The sequence below is a fragment of the Camellia sinensis genome, chromosome 3 (genome assembly GCF_055761805.1).
Source record: "Camellia sinensis isolate YWXY chromosome 3, ASM5576180v1, whole genome shotgun sequence".
NCBI lineage: Eukaryota > Viridiplantae > Streptophyta > Magnoliopsida > Ericales > Theaceae > Camellia > Camellia sinensis.
In genome coordinates this window covers 44,326,155-44,346,503 of record NC_138963.1, presented here as the reverse complement: position 1 = coordinate 44,346,503, position 20,349 = coordinate 44,326,155, and the positions used below count along the sequence as shown (strand labels likewise).

Here is a 20,349-nt window from a genome sequence, read left to right as displayed (position 1 = left end):
CCAGACAGGGACGTTATCACCACCGGAAAGCAGCGGAGGCTGGACACTACTGGTCTCTCCCTCTGGAGTGGGTGCCGAGGCCGATGGGTATGGGACCCGAGGTGGAGGGTTCATATCTGGGGGAGGGGGTCGCAAGCCTTCCAAGTTGGGTGGGTGAGGCTGCTAGATAGTATATCTCGGAGCTCGTTCTTGGTTGGGTGGGATATCTGGAGGTGGTGGAGGAGATATAGGAAGGTTTCTTTGGAGTAGAGCATTAATCAGGGCTTGGTTTTGCTCGGCCAGGCAGTTAATGCTCTTGGTGAGCTCGGTGAAATACTGTGGTGGGTTGTTTAGATTGGGAGGGTCGGCCTGGTGGTCGGCGACATTGTGGTGAGAAGCCATGGATCTAGTTGTGACCATCCACCTTCGCAGGTGGTAGGAAAGGGTTATTGGGAAAGGGTCTCCGGCGACAATGAGCACAACTGGCGCGCTGAGCAAAAGGGTTCCCACAGACAGTGCCAACTGATGATGCAGCATGTTTCCGATGGAACGGGTCGGACTGATCCACGCTTCCCAAACCTGAGCCGGAGGTACCAAGCCCACAGAGAAACTTGCACAAGAGTTCAACGGGAAACGGGGAGTCCCCCAGCGAACCCTCCGATGAGCAAGTTAGAAAGAGAGATGGAGTGTAGAGAGAGATTAGTGATAGAAAGCTTAACCTTCTTCTTGTCTTTGACGTCTGCATATATCCTCTGGTAATCATTTCGTTGTCCATTCCGACCTATCGCCATGGCCTAAAGTCTATGCCCTAACTTGCCTTGTTCGTGGTAAGGTCGTTCTGTCTCGACGGGGAGGGGTTATCGCAATAAATTTTGTAAGGGACCTCATTAATGGCTGATGTGCAATGTAATAATTTTGCAGGATCTTTGTCTGCTTATGTGGCTTGTCCTTCTCTTGCCACATGTTCAGATGTTATTGGTTCTTAATGCCATGTTGAGTTCCAGCAACGCTGGGCCTTACTATTTTAATTATGTATTGGGTCCTAAGTGGTGGGCTATAACCTTTACAGGCTTATCCATGACAATAGTGTTTCTTATTTTTTGGGATTTTTCATTCTATGAATGCAATGAAATATTTTTGATATTGTGTTTTTAAAAATAAATTATATATTTTTTTTATGACAAACACAATAAATTGAACAAATTATAATTATTAAATCGATTTAACTCTTTTTATAGATAAAATCCACAAAGTATCTAACAAAATAAATGGTTCAGATAATCAAAACGGAACCTATGGTGAACTCCACGAACCCCAAAAACGTTCTCGTGGTTCGGTTTTGGACTGTTCGCCTATGGTGAACTCCACGAACCCCAAGAACGTTCTCGTGGTTCGGTTTGTGATTTGAACCCGCCCGCATATGTGTAGGGGAAAAGTAAACCCGCAATTGCCCATAATGCGAGTTGTGATTTGTGCAGATAGGGTTTGTGCGGTTGCAGGCGGGTTCGCAATAATGCCATATTATAAATTGCATCAGCCTGAATTGTATCTGTAAAATCGCCCATTTGTATGCGGACCGGTTCGGATTGAACAGGTTGGACAGTTCGAATAACCCTAGGCCTAACCCTAAGTTCCACTTTGTTTTCAATATTTGGTGACGTGACGGCATAGTATTTATTATCCGTAAAATTAGAGTAATTATTCTGTGCTTCCGGAACAATGCTCCTTTTTCATACACAAAACTATAATTATAATTTAGATCAATAACTATTTATTTAGAACACCACATAGATAGTTGTATTGAATAATTTTTCAAGAACGTGGGATCATGGGACAACCGTGTAGTACTTATCGTATTGAGTTATAAATATTGTCGCTCCATCCATCAAGTTTCTCAATAATCCTCTCACCTCTCCATAGTCTTCCTCTCCCTCTCTCCCTCCTTCACTCTCTTTCTAAAAATGGATTTTGTTCCTCTACTGCAAGCAACCGGGATCCTTGTAGCCCTACTTGTACTATCCAAAATATGGATGTCCAAGACCGGTACCCAAGCCCCCGAACCGAAAGGTGCGTGGCCGATCATCGGCCACCTCCACCTCCTCGCCGGCCAAACCCCACTCTTCCGAACCCTCGCCGCCATGGCCGACCGACACGGTCCGATATTCACAATCAGACTCGGGTTCCACCGAGCCATCGTGGTGAGCAGCAAAGAAACAATCACCGAATGCTTCACTGTCAACGACCGAGCTTTCTTGTCCCGGCCCCAAACCGCAGCACTCAAATACATGGGCTACAATGGCGCCGTTTCCGCGCTCGGACCTTCCGATGACTACTGGCGCGAGATTCGTAAACTCATCACCCAAGACCTCCTCTCTAACCGCCAGGAGTCGTTGAAGCATGTCCGAGCCCTGGAGGTGGACTTGTCTATCAAAGAGCTCTATTTTACTCTGCATCAAAAATGGTAGTTTCATAATATAAATAATCAGTTTGAATTGGTTGATTTCGATTATAATAATAGTAATTAATAAATAAATAAATATTTCTCTTGATTTGTTTGGATAAGTTAAAAAATAAATAAATAAATAAATAAATAAATGAAATGGAAAAAGAAAAAAAAAAGGGGGGGAGGAAATTATACTCAAATTCAAATTTTTAATATATTAACCGGATTTATTTTACATTTTAGTGTATAATTGTATAGCTTTAATTATTATAATTGTATAGCTTTCACTATTATAGCTTTAATTATTATACTTGTATAGCTTTAATTATTACTTAGATTTAGCTTTAATTATACATTATTCTTTATGTTTTTGCTTTCGGTGTGCATCAAGCACCCAATGCACTATAATTCCCTCTATAAATAAAGTGTAACATTCTCTTTGTATTCACACATCAATAGGCAGACAATACATTGTCTCTCTCTCTCTCTTTCTCTATATATATTTCATGGTCATTGTCTCTCTTTCTCTCTCTCTCTATATTATTACATGGTATCAGAGCCTAGTGATACAATTCTGGCATTCTTCAATTTTGGTGCCTAGTCCCGTACACAGTGGAACTACACCAAACAGCTCGGAATCTCCTTACGATTCCAACGGCACCAAGCCCGTCACCAGAAACTCTCACACGCGCCTTCACGCGCCTTCCACCCTGCTGACATCATCTCTACACAGCCCACATTTCCTAGCTATTTTCGGCCTTCCGGACTCACTGGTACACTCTGTTTTACCTAATTTTGTTCCTATAGGTCTATTCCTATCAATTTAGCCCTACTCAACTATTACTATGGATCGTCATGATGCCTCCCATCCCATTTCCGTTATTTTGAATGGTTCCAACTATGTTCTATGGGCCCAAGCCATGTCTTCCTTCCTCAAAGGAAAGAAGCTCTGGCGAATTATCACCGGGGACATAACCCAACCGATGAAATACACTACTGAAACCACTGTTTCTCCTGCTACTCCTACATATGAAGATCGTCTTGAGAAATGGGACAGTAAGAATTACCAAATCATTACCTGGTTTCGAAATACTTCTGTTACGTCTATCAGTCTTCAGTTTGGTCGCTTTCAGCTTGACTCTGTAACAACTCCTGCAAAAGACATCTGGGATTTTTTGAAAGAACGATACCAGACTACTGGCCTTGCCCATCAATATCAACTTCAGAACCAACTTCACCGCATGCGCCAAGAATCCACTCAGTCCATTAATGACTTCCTTTCTCAAATGTACTCTGTTTGGGATCAGCTTGCTCTTTCAGAACCAACTTGGCATAACAACGAAGATGCTGTTTTATTTACTATTTATCGCAACCAGCAAAGGTTGGTGCACTTTCTCATGGCTCTTACTTCCTCCTTTGAGCCCGTACGTGCCTCTCTGCTTCATCGCCATCCATTGCCCACTCTTGAACAAGCAATTTCTGAGTTGCTATCAGAGGAGACTCGTCTCGGTACTCTTCAAACTCATCATGTGGACTCTGTTCTTGCCACTCCTCCGTCCCGGCCATCATTTACCCAGCGGACCACTGCTTGCCTCTATTGTCAGAATCGGGGCCTTCATTCAACCCGTCTCCTGGTCAATTGCCCCGTCAGATCCTGCTGCTACTGCAACAAACTTGGTCCTGGTCATCTGCAACAGGATTGTTTTCGCAATCCATCCCGATCATCCTCCAATAGCCACTCCTCTCGCGGTGGCTTTTTCCGGGGAAGCTTTCATCGTTCCAGAAATCAGTCTCATCACACTACTACTGCTGCTTCCGGGAATCAGTCTCATCACACTGCTGCTGCTGCTTCCGGGAATCAGTCTCATCACACTGATACTGCCGCCTCTGCGGGGTTCTCTGAGTCACCTGCTCCGTCTACCCCACGCTTTTCTCCGACGGATGTCGAGGCCATGCTCAAACAACTTCTCTCCCCATCTGGTACACCTCCTCCTACTGCTTTGTCTGTAACCCCAAGTAACTCTTCTTGGTATTTTGACTCTGCCTGTTGTAATCATATGACCTCCAGTTCTACTATCTTTTCTTCCTTATCTTCATCTCCTCTTATTCTCTCAATACATACTGCTGATGGTTCCCTCATGTCTGTCCATCATGTTGGTACTGTTTCCACATCTTCTTTATCTATACCTCAAGTTTATCATATCCCTGCTCTTACCTTAAACCTTATTTCCATTGGTCAATTATGTGAACTTGGTCTCACTGTCACATTTTCTGCTACTGATTGTTTGGTACAGGACCCTCAGACGGGGCAGACTATTGGGATCGGCCGTAAGCATGGACGTCTCTATGAACTCATTCACCTTCATGTTCCTGCCTCTCCTCAAATCGCTGCTCCTACATCTACTTCCTCATTATCTCCCTTTCATCTTTGGCATTGTCGCTTAGGACATATTTCTGTTAATCGCTTAAAGTCTTTGGTTTCTAGTGGACAGTTGGGTCATGTACTTCCCGATAATTTCGATTGTATACCCTGTCAACTTGCCAAACAACCTGCTTTATCATTTAATAAAAGTACTTCTGTTTCCCTTGCACCTTTTGATCTTATACATTCGGATATTTGGGGGCCCTCCCCTACTACTACTATGGGGGGATCCCGCTATTTTGTTGTTTTTATTGATGATTTTTCCCGATTTACTTGGCTTTTTCTCATGAAAAATAGGTCTGAACTTAAACACATTTATTATAGATTTGCCCAAATGGTCCACACACAATTCTCCAAAGTCATCAAAATTTTTCGCTCTGACAATGCTATGGAATATCGGGATTCAGATTTTCTTTCCTTTCTTCAGCATCATGGTACACTGCCTCATCGTTCTTGTGCTGGCACGTCCCAGCAAAATGGCCGCGCTGAACGGAAACATAGGCATATTCTTGACAATACTCGTGCTCTCCTTCTCTCTTCTTCCTGGCCTGAACACTTTTGGGGGAAAGCTGCCCTCACTGCTGTTTACACTATCAACTGTGCTCCTACCCCTGTCATCCATAATCAAACTCCCTTTGAACGTCTGCATGGCACTCCCCTTCCTTACGCCAATCTCCGGGTTTTTGGCTCTGCCTACTTTGTTCTACTTCAATCCCATGAACACACCAAACTTGAACCTCGTTCTCGTCTTTGTTGCTTTCTTGGGTATGGAATTGAACATAAAGGCTTTCGCTGTTGGGATCATCTCTCCAAACGTCTTCGTATCTCCCGCCATGTCGTTTTCTGGGAGCACCAAATGTTTTCCTCGTTATCCTCCTTTCACTTACCCGCACTTTCCACTACTGTACTATTTACTAATCCTTCCATAGATCTTTTCTCTGATGATTTTGATACAGGTTCCTCCTTCATTGAGACGCCCTTGCTCACTCCTGATCCTGTCCAGCCTGCTCTCCCTGAAGGTCTACCTCTTATTGCCACACCTCCTTCTCCACCGGTTCTTCCTCTCACTGATCCTCCTACGGGTCGACCACGCCGGGTAACTCAACCTCCTATCCATCTTCGTGATTATATTGTTGGATCTGCTGCCTTCTCTACTTATGAACCTACCTCCTATCGTGAGACTTGTACTAATCCTCTTTGGCAGCAAGCTATGACTGATGAACTCCAAGCCTTGGACAAAGCTCATACTTGGGATCTTGTTAATCTTCCTCCTGGCAAGACTGCGATTGGCTGCAAATGGGTTTACAAAATCAAAACACATTTTGATGGCTCTATTGAACGCTACAAAGCTCGTCTTGTTGCCAAAGGTTTCAACCAGGAATATGGTATTGATTATGAGGAGACATTCTCTCCTATTGCTCGGCTTACCTCTGTTCGCAGTTTACTTGCTGTTGTTACTGCTCGCCACTGGGGCCTCTTTCAAATGGATGTCAAAAATGCTTTCCTCAATGGTCATCTTCTTGAGGAGGTCTACATGCAACCTCCGCCTGGGTCCACTTTTCAACCTCATCAGGTTTGCAAACTACAGCGTGCTCTCTATGGCCTCAAGCAAGCGCCTCGTGCATGGTTTGCTACGTTCAGTTCTACCATTCATGACATAGGGTTCACCTCTAGCTCCTATGACTCTGCTCTTTTTATACGGACTACTTCTCATGGTACCACTATTCTTCTTCTGTATGTGGATGATATGATTATCACTGGTAATGATGAAGCTGGTATTCTCCACCTCAAACAGTTTCTCCACCGACAATTTGAGATGAAGGACCTTGGTACTCTCAACTACTTCTTAGGCCTTGAAGTCTCTCATGATTCTACTGGTTCCTATTTGTCCCAGGCCAAATATGCATCCGATCTTCTGGCTCGTGCTGGTCTTACTGATTGCAAAACTACCTCTACTCCAGTTGATCCTCAGATTCGTCTCACTCCTCTCGATGGGACTCTTCTCTCTGATGCTACTCTTTATCGCCAGCTCGTCGACAGTCTTGTCTATCTCACAGTAACTCGTCCTGACATTGCCTATGCTGCTCACATTGTAAGTCAGTACATGTCGGCTCCTCGCACTTCCCACTATACTGCTCTACTCCGCATACTTTGCTACCTCAAAGGAACCCTTTTCAATGGCCTTCACTTCTCTGCTTCCTCCTCTCTTGAACTGCGTGCCTTTTCTGATGCTGATTGGGCTGGGGATCCTACGGATCGGCGCTCCACCACGGGATTCTGCTTCTTCTTAGGGGATTCTCTTCTTGCTTGGCGTAGCAAAAAACAATCCCTTACTGCCCGCTCTAGCACCGAAGCTGAATACCGAGCTCTTGCTGATACTACTCAGGAACTTCTCTGGCTTCGCTGGCTCCTTGCTGATATGGGTGTTTCTTCTTCTGATCCTACCCCTCTCTATTGTGACAATCAGAGTGCCATTCAGATTGCTCACAATGATGTTTTTCATGATCGCACCAAACATATTGAGATTGATTGTCATTTCATTCGCCAGCATGTTACCCGTGGTACTGTTCATTTTCTCCCTATTGCTTCAGTCGATCAACCCGCTGATATCTTCACTAAGGCTCATCCTCCTGGCCGCTTCAATGATCTTGTTTCCAAACTCAACTTGGTTGATGCTTTCCTTCCTTGAGTTTGCGGGGGGATGTTAGTGTATAATTGTATAGCTTTAATTATTATAATTGTATAGCTTTCATTATTATAGCTTTAATTATTATACTTGTATAGCTTTAATTATTACTTAGCTTTAGCTTTAATTATACATTATTCTTTATGGTTTTGCTTTCGGTGTGCATCAAGCACCCAATGCACTATAATTCCCTCTATAAATAGAGTGTAACATTCTCTTTGTATTCGCACATCAATAGACAGACAATACATTGTCTCTATATATATATATATATAATATATATTATTTCATGGTCATTGTCTGTCTCTCTCTCTTTCTCTCTATATTATTACATTACATATGAATCTTACAATATATTCATTCAATCTCTATAACATACATTTAATCTAGGTAAAAATATGAGTATTTTTTTGGGAGATTTGGTCAAAATTCTCTCATCATAACACTTCAATACATATAAATCACATACGTTTTATCTGTGCTAATTCTTGTTCTGAGGTATTCTGAGGCTTGAGCTTGCCTCTGCCCTGTAGTGAGGAGTGCTGATCTAATTTGGAGCTTGCACTAAAATATGGAATGTTGTTTTGATCTGTTTTGGTTAGTTTTCTAGGTGAGGTTGTTTTGGTTTTGTGGTTGGTTCTCACCAACTTGTGATGGTGTGTTAATATATGATTGGGTGGTCTTATTGGTGTCAACCTAGTTGGGATTGATTAGGTTTGCTATGATGTTTTTTGTACTCTTTCTCCTCTTTCTTTGTTGTTGTAATAATTTTCTATTTCATCAATAAAGTTCCTTTTTTTTTGCCCATCAAAAAAAAAAAAAAAAAAAAAAAAAAAACCCGACAAGCACAAAAAAAAATTTCTTAAAAAGTCCAACACATATCATTATTGTTAAAATATTAAACTTTAAAATAATATAACTTTTGATATAGGTGTCGGTTTTAATAAAATTAGTATTTTTAGAATTCTCTCATCCAGATCTATCAAATAAGATCCATGTTGACTATGAAATTCTTAAATATATATATATATTACCATCAAAGTTGATGTAAACAAGAATGGCATGTTTGATTAGGTGGATTAGAGCATGGGATTGAGATTATTAATCCGTGGGTCCAATTATCTTATGTTTGTTTTAACATTTTGGTTAAGGATTATTAATCCAATGGATAATTAATCCAACAAATTTGTAGGATTATTAGTAATGGGGTAGGGGTGGGATTATTAATCCGATGGATATTAATCCAATTGGATAATGAATACCACACTAATTTAATAAGATTATTAATACTTCACTATTAATCTTGTGAATCAAACATGACCTAATAGTGTTATTTTATTTGACAGTAACATGTTACTCTGTCTCATAGTAACTTGTTATTTGATATTTACTCTATTTAACAATAACATGTTATTCTAGTAATATTTTCTACGAAAAAAAAAAAGACATTTTATTTTGTCCTTACTCAATTATGTATTTTCTCCTTGAGAGATTTATGAAATAAGATAAATTAAATTGCCATTTTCATCAAATAAGAGTCTAATGAAAAGATTTTGACTAAATTTTCCTTTTTTATAGATTACAGAAATTTATCATGAAAGCAAATATGAGGTTGAGATCTACTTCATATGTGTTGTGGGTCATGTTTAAAATATATCTAATTTATAAATATAAATTTTATAAAGGACTCGGCTCCTTTCCCATAATTGGAGGGGTTGTTCAACACTAGTGGATCTTAATTTGGATGTATGTTGATAATTTAAATCGTTAATGTGTAGAATCTATCAAATGTATCATTCTTGTAAAAAATTATATTGATCGGATATCGATAATTACTTGATCATACGACATTTTTATTACAATTTATTTTGAAAATTATTTTAAAAATATAATCTAATCAAGTGGTTATCGATATCCGATTAACGTAATTTTTTACAAGAATTATGTACTTGATAGATTCTACACATTGAAGGATTTGGATCATCGAAAATTTGGATCATCGATATGGGAGGGCCCACCAACACCCATATAAATATTATATAAAATTGTTGATAATTTTTTTTTTGAAGTCCATAGCGTTACTCTAGACCATATAGTAATGTTTTCTGATAATAAAAAAATTAAAAAAAAAATTGATATATAAGCTCATTTTCTAAATTCACTTTTTAAATTAGTGATATGTCATCGGGATGATTAGTTGGTTAAGAGAATAAATTAGACAGAGATTTGACTTAAATATTTTAATAGAATGATATATTATTTGATCTAAAAAGTAGGTCTAATTTTTGTGCTTGAATAGCAATATGTTTTTTGATAAAATTTGTTGAGTAAATAGTATTACTATTCTAAAAATTGTCTATTTTTTTATTTTAGTAATGAAATTGGAAAGAAATCAACTAATTAGTACCTTTTATAATATCATCCTTCACATATACTGAAGAAATTTAAAAAGTGACCCTTATAAAAAGTTATTTTAACAATATAACATGAAACAAATTTTTTTTCTTTACTTTTCTTGTGTTTTTTTTTTTTTTTTTTGCGGAGAGCAAAGATAATTTTATTAACTCTGAGAAAGATACAAAACAGTTTGGAAAAAAATTGCACCATTGTTTGTGCTAAACATCTCAACTATATTGACATCTAAAATAAGATAAGATTAATCATGTGCATCTCCAAAGTCGTTAATAAGAGTTAGAGAAATTTCAACTCAAAACCGACAAGCAAACACACAGATTATACTTGACCTCCCAAACAAAATATGAGAGATTCCCTTATTATCCAAACAATTTCTTTTTGCCTTCTAATTTTATGTAGTCATTTTTTATTTTTATTTTTCTTTCTCTCTGCTATGTTTCCAAAACAGAGTGTAAGGTGAAAGTGAGTGAATGGTTTAGGCAAGTGACGATGAACTTGATGCTACGGGTGATTGCGGCGAAGAGATACAGCTTCGGTGACAACGAGAGAGACAAGGAGGCAAGGCAGTTCGCGAGAACGATGGAAGAGTTCATGTATTTGACTGGTGTTTCTGAGTGTTCGGATGTGATTCCCGGGATTGAATGGTTGGATTTGCAGGGTAATGTGAAGGCTATGAAGAAGAATGCTAAAGAGATGGATTATTTCATGAGTGTGTGGCTTGAAGAACATGTGCAGAGCAGGAGAGAAGGGAAGGTGAAGAAAGATGAAAGAGACTTCATGGATGTGTTGTTGTCTTGCTTCCCTGAGGATGGTGATTGGCTGTTTGGACACATGAGTCAAGACATCATCAAGGGAACTGCTCTGGTACACTCAAATTCCTTACCTAAACTAAAAAGTTCATACGTACTAATTTGGACCCTTTTGGTTAAGGCATATAAGTGAGATTATTTCATTCTTGGCATAATATAAGTTAAAAAGTTGTTTTAGGCAATAACAATGTTCGTAAATGAAAAGTCCATAGTTCATAGTTCAGATAAGGCGATACTAATGAATTGATGGGTGTGCTTCTCAAGAGTCATCCAACAGTCAAATTAGTGGTGAACTCGTAGCACAGTTTTTAGGATTTAATATGAATGAATAATTCATGCGGAGAATAATTCTATTAGTCATTTCTCTATTAAGTGGCTGTTGCGTGAGATGTTATCATGTTAGGAGTGTAAGGCTATAAAACACGTTTTTAATGATGTGTTTGGCTAGAATATTTGGAAAGAGATTTAGAAATGAAAAGAAAAAATAAAAATATAATATAAACAAAATATATTTATATTTCATTTAATTCCACACACTTTTTTAATTTAATTTTTCTAAATTTCTAAACCAAACACAACGTAAATGAATAATTCATGTGGAAAATAATTCTATTAGTCATTTCTCTAAGGGGATGTCGCGTGAGATGTTATCATGTTAGGAGAGTAGGGAAGTTGGTGTGTTTTTGCCAATGGTGAGTTCCGCAGTGGGTGTTTCAGTGATAGAAGCTTCAGTTGTGTGCTTAGGCTAAGGGTGTTTGGCAATGGGAGTTTGAGTGTTTAGGCCAGTGGGTGTTTCAATTTTGGAAGCAAGCTTCGGCCATGGATGTGTTTATGCCAATGGTGCTCAATCATGGAGTGGGTGAAGTCTGGCGGAGGGGACAGGTGTTGGAGACACTGAGATGTGCCTTAGGTGTAGTGTGGTTGTGCCTTGGGAGGAGTGTGTTTTTGTGTATGTGGTTTGACTTTGGCGTTTCAATTCTTTTTTTTTTTTTTTTTTTTTTTTTTTTTGGTAATTAAGTCCTTTTTAATTGTTAAAATTTGTTTTGGTTTATTTTTTTGTTTAAAGAATTGTGAAGTTAAGGGGTTGTTTATATGAGTACGAGTAATAGTATTAAGAATATTTTATACTGTTCAAATCTCTTTCGATATAATATATCTTTTTTTACCTTTAATTTTATATTTTTAATAAAATTTTTACTTTTACTATTAAAAAAAAAAAAAAAAACTCATGGACTTGTTGGTGGAGGGTTTTCGCAAAGAATAATATTTTAGAACATTAAATTAGGAGTTCTAGAGCATCACTAATGATGTGGCACAGTAACCCCCGCCAAAATGATGTAATGTTTTAGCTTGAGTTTGTTTTTTTTTTTTTTTTTTAAATTCATTAAAATTATTAATAATTCAAAAATTAGTAGGATGAATTACCACTCTTTCACAAACCAGCTTAGCAAAGCTAAGGATTTGATTTGACTTCTAATGTATATCATAGAACTGGGCTACCTATACTTCTAAAGTCAACTGGTATGTCAAATCACTTCCTAAGTCTTATTCAGCTGCATTAATGGCTCCACCCAAATTATTTGCATATACGTCAAGTGACATTACATATAAATAAGTTTTTTTTTTTTATCATGCTTTAAATAAATATGATAACCCACTTATTTTTAAATCTAAATAATTTATATAAAAAATTAAATTAATTAAATAGTGATATTTATATAATTTGAGTAAACCAAACCAAACCAAACCAAACCAAATCAAACCAAGTCTTAAGTCCCATAAAATGGGATTGGCTACATGAATCCTTCTTCTCCACGCGGCCCTATCAAAGGCCATTTCATTAGTCAAATTAAGTAGATTCATATCTCTATTTAAAACGCTAGTCAACGTTAATCTAGACCTACCTCGTCCCCTAACACTTCCATCTACCGTTACAGCATCGCATCTCTTCACTACTGCCTTTGTTGGTCTCCGTTGAATATGACAAAACCATCTCAAACAATTCTCTCTCAACTTATCTTCTATCGATGCTACTCCTACCCATTTCCGAATATACTCATTTCTAATCCTGTTTTGTCTAGTCTTACCACACATCCACCTTAGCATTCTCATCTCAGCTCCACTCATCTTATCTACATGTTGTTTCTTGGTTGCCCAACACTCCGTCCCATACAACATAGCTGGTCTAATAGCCGTTTTATAAAGCTTACCTTTTAGTCTAGTGGGTATTCGTTTATCGCACAATACCTCAGACGCACTTCTCCACTTACACCATCTCGCCTTAATCCTATTGGCCACATCTGCATCAATCTCTCCCGCTGTTGTGATAATCGACCATAAATAACGAAAATATTCACTCTTAGGCAATTCTTGGTTCTCAATCTTCACTTCTCCTCTGCTTTCATTGTTACTGTTACTAAATTTACACTCCATGTATTATGTCTTAGTTCTACTTATCCGGAATCCTTTAGATTCAAGAGCTTTTCTCCAAATCTCTAATTTTGTGTTAACTCCTTCTCTAGTCTCATCCACTAACACAATATCGTCTGCAAAAAGCATGCACCATGGCACGTCATCCTGAATATTTATCGTTAACTCGTCCATAACTAAAGCAAAAAGATAAGGACTTAAGGTAGATTCTTGGTGTAACCCTACAGTGATAGGAAATTCATTTGTCTCTCCAGCTGGCGATCTAATAGTGGTCACCACCCCTTTATACATGTCCCTAATCACGTCAATGTAACCTTTTGTCACCCATTTCTTCTCTAACACCCACCATATTATATCTCGGGGTACTCTGTCATATGCTTTCTCAAGGTCGATAAACACCATATGAATGTCTCTTTTCTTTTCTTTATACTTCTCTATTACTCTCCTCAAAAGATAGATCGCTTCCATTGTTGACCTATCAGGCATAAACCCAAATTGATTCTCAGACACCTCTGTTATACCTCGCAATCGGCGTTCCATCACCCTCTCCCACACTTTCATTATATGACACATTAGCTTGATTCCTCTATAGTTGTTACAATTCTGGATATCACATTTATTCTTATAGATTGGCACTAAAATACTCTTCCTCCACTCATCTGGCATGTTCCTAGTCAACAAAACTTTGTTAAACAACCTAGTCAACCAACCAACTCCTTTTTTACCCAAACACTTCCAAGCTTCAATAGGGATATCATTGGGTCCTAAAGCCTTATTTAATTTCATCTTCTTAAGTGCAATTTCCACTTCAAAGTTCCTAATCCTGCGATAGAACCTATAGTCTTGGTTTATCGTATTACTGGTTATTTCTTCCCTTATTGTCGTACCTCCATGTTCCTCATTTAATAGTTTCTCAAAATAATTCTTCCATCTTTCCTTAATCTCATCATCCTTCACCAATACCTTAGAATCCTCACTCTTGATGCACTTTACTTGATTAAAATATTTTGTTTTCCTTTCTTGTATCTTAGCAAGTTTGTATACCCTCTTCTCTCCCTCCTTACTATCTAGTCTAGTGTATAGGTCATCATATACTTTCAACTTGGTCTCTCTCACTACTTTCTTGACCTCCTTATTAGCCAATCTATAGCTCTTAAGGTTTTCCTCAGTTCTATCCTTCTGTCACTTTTTAAAGTACTCTTTTTTTGCCTTAACTACTGCTTGAACCTCTTCCCTCCACCACCAAGTTTCTCTAGAGCTGGGTCCCGTTCCTTTCGACTCTCCAAGCACTTCCCTTGAGATGCTCCTCATACAATTGGCCATCGAGTTTCACATAGTGTTAGCATTACCTTCGAAGTCCCAAGTACCTTCCTTATCCATTCGATTCTTAAATATTTCTAATTTATCTCCTTTTAGGTCCCACCATCTCGTCCTACGACGCCCACCATCCGTCTTAGCTTGGTATTGCCCTCAAGTTGGTAGGTTATTGAACCTAACTTTTTACCTTTATTATTTGATTGACTCATTTTTTTATTTGGACCTTTCCTTAACTTTTTTTTATTTGGTTGGGAATGTCATTTTTTTTATTTACCATCTATGACATCTATTTGTCGTTAATTGAACAATAACCATTCACATAATACACTAACTCGCATTGACAATCTATAAGGAAATTAAAATACGCCTGCAGACTGTTATTACCATCTAACCTCCTATCATACACATTTACTCTGACCAATCCACTAGCATTGCGCAAAGGGGGAATATTTTATAAATCTTAATACTCTTTTGTTTGTATCTCAACCTCAACTGAGAAAATAAATTAGAAAAAGCAAGTTCAATACAACTGAAATCACTTGCTGAAACACCTTAACATATACAACCTCAACTGAGAAAATAAATTAGACAAAGCAAGTTCAATACAACTGAAATCACTTGCTGAAACACCTTAACATTGTATATGTTGAATGTGTTATAGAAATGCAAATATGTTATTAACATTGAATATGCTATGGAGATATGGAATATGTGAATTGAGATTAGTTGAAATTCGAAGGGATGCATGTTGATAATGTATATTGAACTATATTTGTATAGTTGTTCTCTTGAGAAGAGATGGAATGACCGGTGGTGGGTCATGATGGTGGGTATTGAATTATAATCATGTTGAGAATTGAATATTCACAATTTTGAAACTTGTATAAAAATTTCAGGGACGAAATTCTTTAAGGGAGGAGGTTATAGCGATCCCAGTTTTTCCCCATCACCTATTGTATTCCGGACTCGGGTTCTGTGGTTGTTTGTTGTTGTCTATAACGGGTTTTCATCCTTTAATTCCTTGTATTTGAGTTTTGAGATGTGTTGGGTGAGTTTGGAACAGGTTGGTTGTGAGTTAGTGCAAGTGGTTGCTGCCCAGGTTTTGGCTTCTTTGCTTGAGCGAGGCTTTTTGTGCTCGAGCAAGCCTTGGGTATTTGCTTCTTCGCTCGAGCGAGGATTCTTGCGCTCGAGTGAGATTTGTATTGTGTGTCTCTTCGCTCGAGCGAGCACTCTTGAGCTCGAGTGTGAATCTGCGTCTATGTAAGATCTGAAGGTTGGTATTCTTCGCTCGAGTGAGCATTCTTGCACTCAAGCGAGCTCTGTGTTATGTGTTCCTTCGCTCGAGCGTGTTTCTGCATTGCAGACCTGAGGCTTTGCATTGTTCGCTCGAGCAAGGTTCTTTTGTGTCTGGTCGCTCGAGCGACAACTCCTTCGCTCAAGCGAGCCCTGTATATATCAGTTCGCATCAGCGTGATTTTTATCACTTTTTCATCTCCTTTTTCACTCCAAACCCTAAATTTGGCTGGCTCTCTCTCCAAACTCTCTCTCTCTCTCTCTCTCTACAAATACACCATGTTCTAGAGGTTTTCTACCATACTTTTTTTGTTAAAAAGCTAGAGCTTGGCGAGGGCTTCCCTTTGATCCGAAAAAGTGTGGATTTGGAGTATCTTGAGTTTCTTCCTTTTTCTCCTTTGAGCTTCCCCATTTAAGGTAGGGATAATCTACTCATTACTATGAGCTTTAACATAAATATTGGTCATTTTGTATAAATGGTGGGATTTGGGAATTTTGGGTAAGGTTATGGTTGAGTTTGAAATTATAAAAAGTGGGTTTCCTATTGTTGGGTTCCATATGTATGTGGGGTCTTGGAAATGGGGTTGTGTGTGTATCTTGGGTGAAATTTGGCCTTGGGTGCAATATTTAAAAAATGAGAAAAATGCCCAATTTGAATTGAATTAATTATTGGTATGAATTATGAAATCAATGTGGGAATGTGAAATTGGTTTGGAAATTATGAAATTGGGGGTAAAATGTGATTAAGTGGTGTGGTTGGATTGATGAATCATTCACCTATGGAAAAGTTGATAAACTATCTGTTTGATAGATTTATTTATCTGTTTAGAAATAACTGTTTTGGACTATCGGTGGAGGATAGCCATGATTGTTGTAGAAACTACATGATGATTAGGTAAATTGAAACTAATCAATGGGAATATGTCATTGAATATGACGGTTGGATGTAAACATTGTATATGTGATTGAATTGGTCATTGTATATGACAACGTGTTTAAATACATTGTACATGTATCTTTGTTTGGGAGGAGATAGGGGATAGACTCCATGGATAATTAAGTTGGTCAGAGTGTCTAGGGTGAAAGTCCAGAAATCTTATTTATATTTGGGTGCCGGTTCCCTCGGACGTAGTTCCGTAAAATGGCAAGATATGGAAGTGTATGAAATATGTTTATGATTGAAGTGTTGATAAATGACTTGTAGTCTCATTTTGAATTGTTTAAAAGATAATGAATTATGTCAATGAGTTGACTTGGGTAAATAATTGGAAGTGAATTGAAATATAGGTGTCAATGTTGATTGATTATGGGAAAGGTGTAAGATGGCTTATAAGTATTAAATATTTATCGAATACTAATGTTTTAGTTAATTCTCATGTACTGTTTAGCATATCTCTACTGGACATTGGCTCACCCTACTTGGGACACCATTTTTCAGGTACAGGTGATATACTGCCTCCAAGGTCTTAGCTTGGGAGGTTTAGGAGTTGAAGACTCCGTTTTGTTATTTATATTTTGTGTTAAATGTAAATCCAAGCCGAGGGCTTTTTATGTATAAAGTTGAAACTCTTCTTTTGTTATAACCAAGTGATAACTTGGTAAGCTGTAAGCTCATAGGGTATTTACTTTATTGATAACATGTAATATCTTTTGTAAAGAAGACTCTAATGAATGAAAATGTATTCTTTTCTTTATGTTCATGGAACTTGTGAATGAATGATTTATGTCTTAAATTGACGGCGTTACATTCAACAGCACCAATTTTTATATCTTCTACCTCCATTCACCGAAACATTATAAAAATACATAAAATTAAAATTCTAAACAGTTTTAAAGTACATTTGACTCCTTAACGTAATTTTGCATTTTTTTTCCACTAACAGTAGCAGCCACTAAGTATGTGGCACCCTTTTGAATACTTCTAACATTTCCCAACAACGTATCTTTATAGTCCGTCCAAACATCAACTGAGAAGAACCGGTCCACAACTTCTATTTTGTGACAAATGTACTCTTTGTCTTCGCCACCAACGAGCTTGAATCTCATTTTCTTTAGCATCCGAAACCTGTCGAACTGGTTAGGATCAACAATCCAGGTCTCAAGATTACCCTTACCAACTCTAATAAATACCTTGTCAGGTGTGGGAACAGAATTTGACGGACTATTATCATTTATAATGAAAAACAATACGTGGTGGACCATAGCTTCAACTTTAGCATCTTGTCCCAATTGAACATTCCTAATTAATTTTATATCCTTAACCACGATATTATCTGATTGACGGTCACATCTTTTATTACCCAGCTCAATACCATTCAGCAATCTCGTCACACCTTTATTATCAAATTTAACGTCCCCTAATTGTTCATCGTACGGTTGCAACTTCCTTACTCCCCTTCTTAGTCTTCTTAATATATCAGGGAATATTTTGAACGTACCATCTGCGTACATACTCCGGCTTAAAAGGTGCACGACCATGGTAACTACGCTTATGGCCCTGTTTGGTAGAGCTGTGGAAAAGTGCTTATAACTTATAGCTTATAACTATGAATATAAGCTGATTTCTGACTTATAAATTAAGCTTCTCCTGCCACACTCAAAGAATAAGCTGATTTCTGACTTACAAAAAGCTATAAGTTGCATTGTTAAGTTAAACCAAACACATCAAAATAGCTTAAATTAAGCTGAAAGCTGAAATAAGCTGAAAAAAAGTTGTACCAAACAGGGCTTATATCTGTTGGCCGCTGGTGTCCTTGACCTTCGGTACGCAAAGGGAGTCTGATACTGGTTGCTTACTACTCTTTCTATTTTTGATAAAACACTCCAAATCTTTTATCCTACAAATTCTGCAGATTCTTTTACCTCTAGTAACCCTTCCGTTCAAACACCTTAACTTTGATATTTTTTCCCTCTGCTCCTCGTACACTAGAACGAACTTCGCCGGAGTTGGCCGACAGCTCTCTTCCCAAAGCCCTATTTGCCACGTCAAAAAATGATCTACACACATTTGAGTGAACTGTCCGTAATTTTCGGAATACTCTTCTAAAGAGTAAAACATTGTATACCAATACAATCAACAAAAAAGAAAGACATAAAATGAGAGATGAAACAAGGTACCAGAAAACAACATCACCACAATAGTTATCCCACTGCAAAAGTATATTCCTCTCTCCCATCAAATGTTTTTGGTACCAAATAAATAGCAAAACTAGCCCACGTATAAGGACGAAGATTCCCCATTCCAAATAATTCAAAAGCATACTTATTTTTCCCGCCTTTGCTTTATGTCAATCATTCTGAAAATATCTTTACTTTACAACCACGCAAAGCACCAGAAATGCGACACGTGTATGGCATTATCCGACAAAAGAATCAAAAGTACTCACACCATTCACACCTGGGCCTGGGTGTGATTTCTTTTTAACTCCATCTATACACGTGTCCAAAAGTAAAACAATGGATGGCCCAAATCAGCAGGATGGGGGGCGCTGGTAATGTTAATACAATGCCCCCCCAGTCACACCACTTACACCATTCACACCGGGATTTTTAACTAATAGGAAGGTCTTGTACGGCTAGTATGAGTTCACTGTTTACCACTACAAAATGCCTCGTCAAGCCTCTTTCCGTTTCTATGCCAAGAATCAACAAAAAAGAAAGACAGAAAATGAGGAACGAAACAAGGTACCAGAAAACAACATTACCACAATTGCTATCCCACTACAAAAGTCGTACAAGTGTTGACTTCTAATTTATTTCGCAATAATTACAAAAAAAAGTATTTCATTATATATCAAATAAAGCACACAATTTAGATGAAAGAAAGAAGAAAAAAAAAATTAATTGTCACTACATGTATTTAATCTTTTTTATTCACTTTTATATAAATTTATACACATGTTATACCTATCATATTATGTACATTGAAGTTGAGTGCAAAATTTCATAACATATAAGTTGTTCATGCTGGTAATTGCCCCACTTGGATTAAGACAATTTTATAATGGTTTTTTTTTTTTTTTCTAATGAATAGTGTTGGAATTTTTTTGGTTATAAAATTCTATTCGATTTGGTTTTCAAGATCTATTTTTAGAAATTTTTTCTAAGAAACAAAAAATTAAATTGGTGAAAAAAAATTAAAAAATGTCATTTTTATGTAATTCTATCTTTTGGGAGGGTAGAAACAATTTTTTCAAATAATTTTTTTTATATTTATTTTTGTTAAATTAGATTTTATTTTTCAAAAGTTAAACATGGCGACAATTTTGATGTCAGTATTAAATCAATCCATTAAATCAAAAAATTGGAAATATTTCATATATTAAATATATCGATTATACATTAAAAGCGTAATAACCATCCATTAAATAATAACCATTAAAAAATATATGTTAATAACAAATACAACCATCTATTACATGATAACCATCCAAAAATATCAATAAAAACAATCAACCATTACATGATCATTATCCAAACACATACAAAAAATTAATTTGATAAAAAATAAATAAATAAAAATGTAAAAGATTTATCATTTTTATATGATTTTATC

At 37.4% G+C, this 20,349-nt stretch overlaps 1 protein-coding gene across 1 annotated transcript in view; it reads left to right on the top strand.

Moving 5' to 3' along the window:
- Nucleotides 1-20,349, top strand: part of LOC114289226 (xanthotoxin 5-hydroxylase CYP82C4) — a 377,811-nt gene that overhangs the window by 216,219 nt on the left and 141,243 nt on the right. Inside the window, exon 2 of the mRNA XM_082919669.1 lies at nt 10,394-10,809. Within this exon, the coding sequence (XP_082775795.1) occupies nt 10,394-10,809 (416 nt within the window). The remainder of the gene's footprint in view (nt 1-10,393; nt 10,810-20,349) is intronic.